Consider the following 1,418-nt stretch of genomic DNA (forward strand, 5'->3'; position numbering starts at 1 on the left):
GGGGAGGGTGCGACCCTGGCGGGGACAGGCTCCCTGCCGACTTCCCGTGGCCGGGAGGGAAGGTGGGAGGCCTTGAGGCATGGTCTGCCTTTGCCTTTCTAGTTGATGCCCACTTTTCTGTTTCCTTCAGAAGGTTCTCCGTGCAGAGATGTGCCCGCTGCCACCTTGGGATCTCAGCCTCTGAGATGGTCATGAGAGCCAGGGAATCGGTTTATCACCTGAGCTGCTTCACCTGCACCACCTGCAACAAGACTCTGACCACAGGCGATCACTTTGGCATGAAGGACAACCTCGTTTACTGCAGGGCCCACTTCGAGTCCCTTTTGCAAGGAGAATACCCCCCCCAGCTGAGCTACACCGAGCTGGCTGCCAAGAGCGGAGGGCTGGCCCTGCCTTACTTCAATGGCACCGGCACAGTCCAGAAGGGGAGGCCCAGGAAACGAAAGAGCCCTGCCTTGGGAGTGGACATCGTCAACTACAACTCAGGTGGGAAACACACGCTGAACCTCCCTCCCGCTCCTCTGAACAGGAGCGGTCTTGGGCTTCCCCTCAGCTAGGCAGTGCGTGAGTAACGCAGCCAGGCCCAGCCTTGCTTAACCATTGGAAAATCAAACAAACGGTCCTCTGAGGGTTGGAGTGTTTGCAGGAAAGCTAACAGCAGCCCTCCTCAAAGGCTGTCTTTGCCTATTAATGTCAAACACCCAAACTTAGCCACTTCCCAGGGTAAAGACAAAAAAAAAAAAAAAAAGGAAAAAGAAAAGGACAAAAACCCCCCCCAAGCCACAGTGTTCTCTATAGGAACTTCAGATATACTGTTATCATTATTCATATTTCCTTAGCAAAATGCACTTCACCAGTTAGACCCCAAGTTAGAAGTAATGAAACGGATCAGAAACAAAAACCAGAATAAGTTACAGTATGTGGCTCCTACAATGCCACTGCAGTATGCACATAACTTGATACAGATACTCAATTTATAGTAATCAATTCTTCAGGCTAAATAATCCTGGTTTACTGGCACATAAATGATCAAATGGTATAAGAGGCCAACAAATAAATGTTGCTCTCTGTAACTAAGCTCTAACCAATATAATTAAAGAGAATGGCTTTTCAGTGGTAGGAAAGAAACAAGTGTTGCCCCGTATTAAATGTCTTCCCAAACTCTGCAGTCACTGAAGTACCCAAACCGTGCCTAAACACACAGGGGTAAGGGCCAGAGGTGAAGGAGTTTCAGGTACGATCAAGCAGTTTAAGCGGCGTTTTGTTAGACGGAAGACGAAAGCAGTAAGGGTAAATGAGAATTAACAAGTGACCGACCCCAAAACCTTAAGTTTCTCTAAAACTTAAGCTCTCCGTGGGTGCTAACGAGGGAAGAGGGAAGCGGGAAGCAAGAGTTGTGCGGGGAGGAGCGGGGAGCC

The 1,418-nt window shown here is 49.3% G+C and overlaps 1 protein-coding gene across 2 annotated transcripts in view; it reads left to right on the forward strand.

Moving 5' to 3' along the window:
* Positions 1-1,418, forward strand: part of LHX9 (LIM homeobox 9) — a 15,213-nt gene that overhangs the window by 4,975 nt on the left and 8,820 nt on the right. For both annotated transcript variants that reach the window (XM_035891805.1, XM_035891806.1), the window contains one exon: positions 131-486. In XM_035891805.1, the coding sequence (XP_035747698.1) occupies positions 131-486 (356 nt within the window). The remainder of the gene's footprint in view (positions 1-130; positions 487-1,418) is intronic.

The sequence above is a fragment of the Egretta garzetta genome, unplaced genomic scaffold (genome assembly GCF_000687185.1).
Source record: "Egretta garzetta isolate BGI_Z169 unplaced genomic scaffold, ASM68718v1 scaffold163, whole genome shotgun sequence".
NCBI classification, from domain to species: domain Eukaryota; kingdom Metazoa; phylum Chordata; class Aves; order Pelecaniformes; family Ardeidae; genus Egretta; species Egretta garzetta.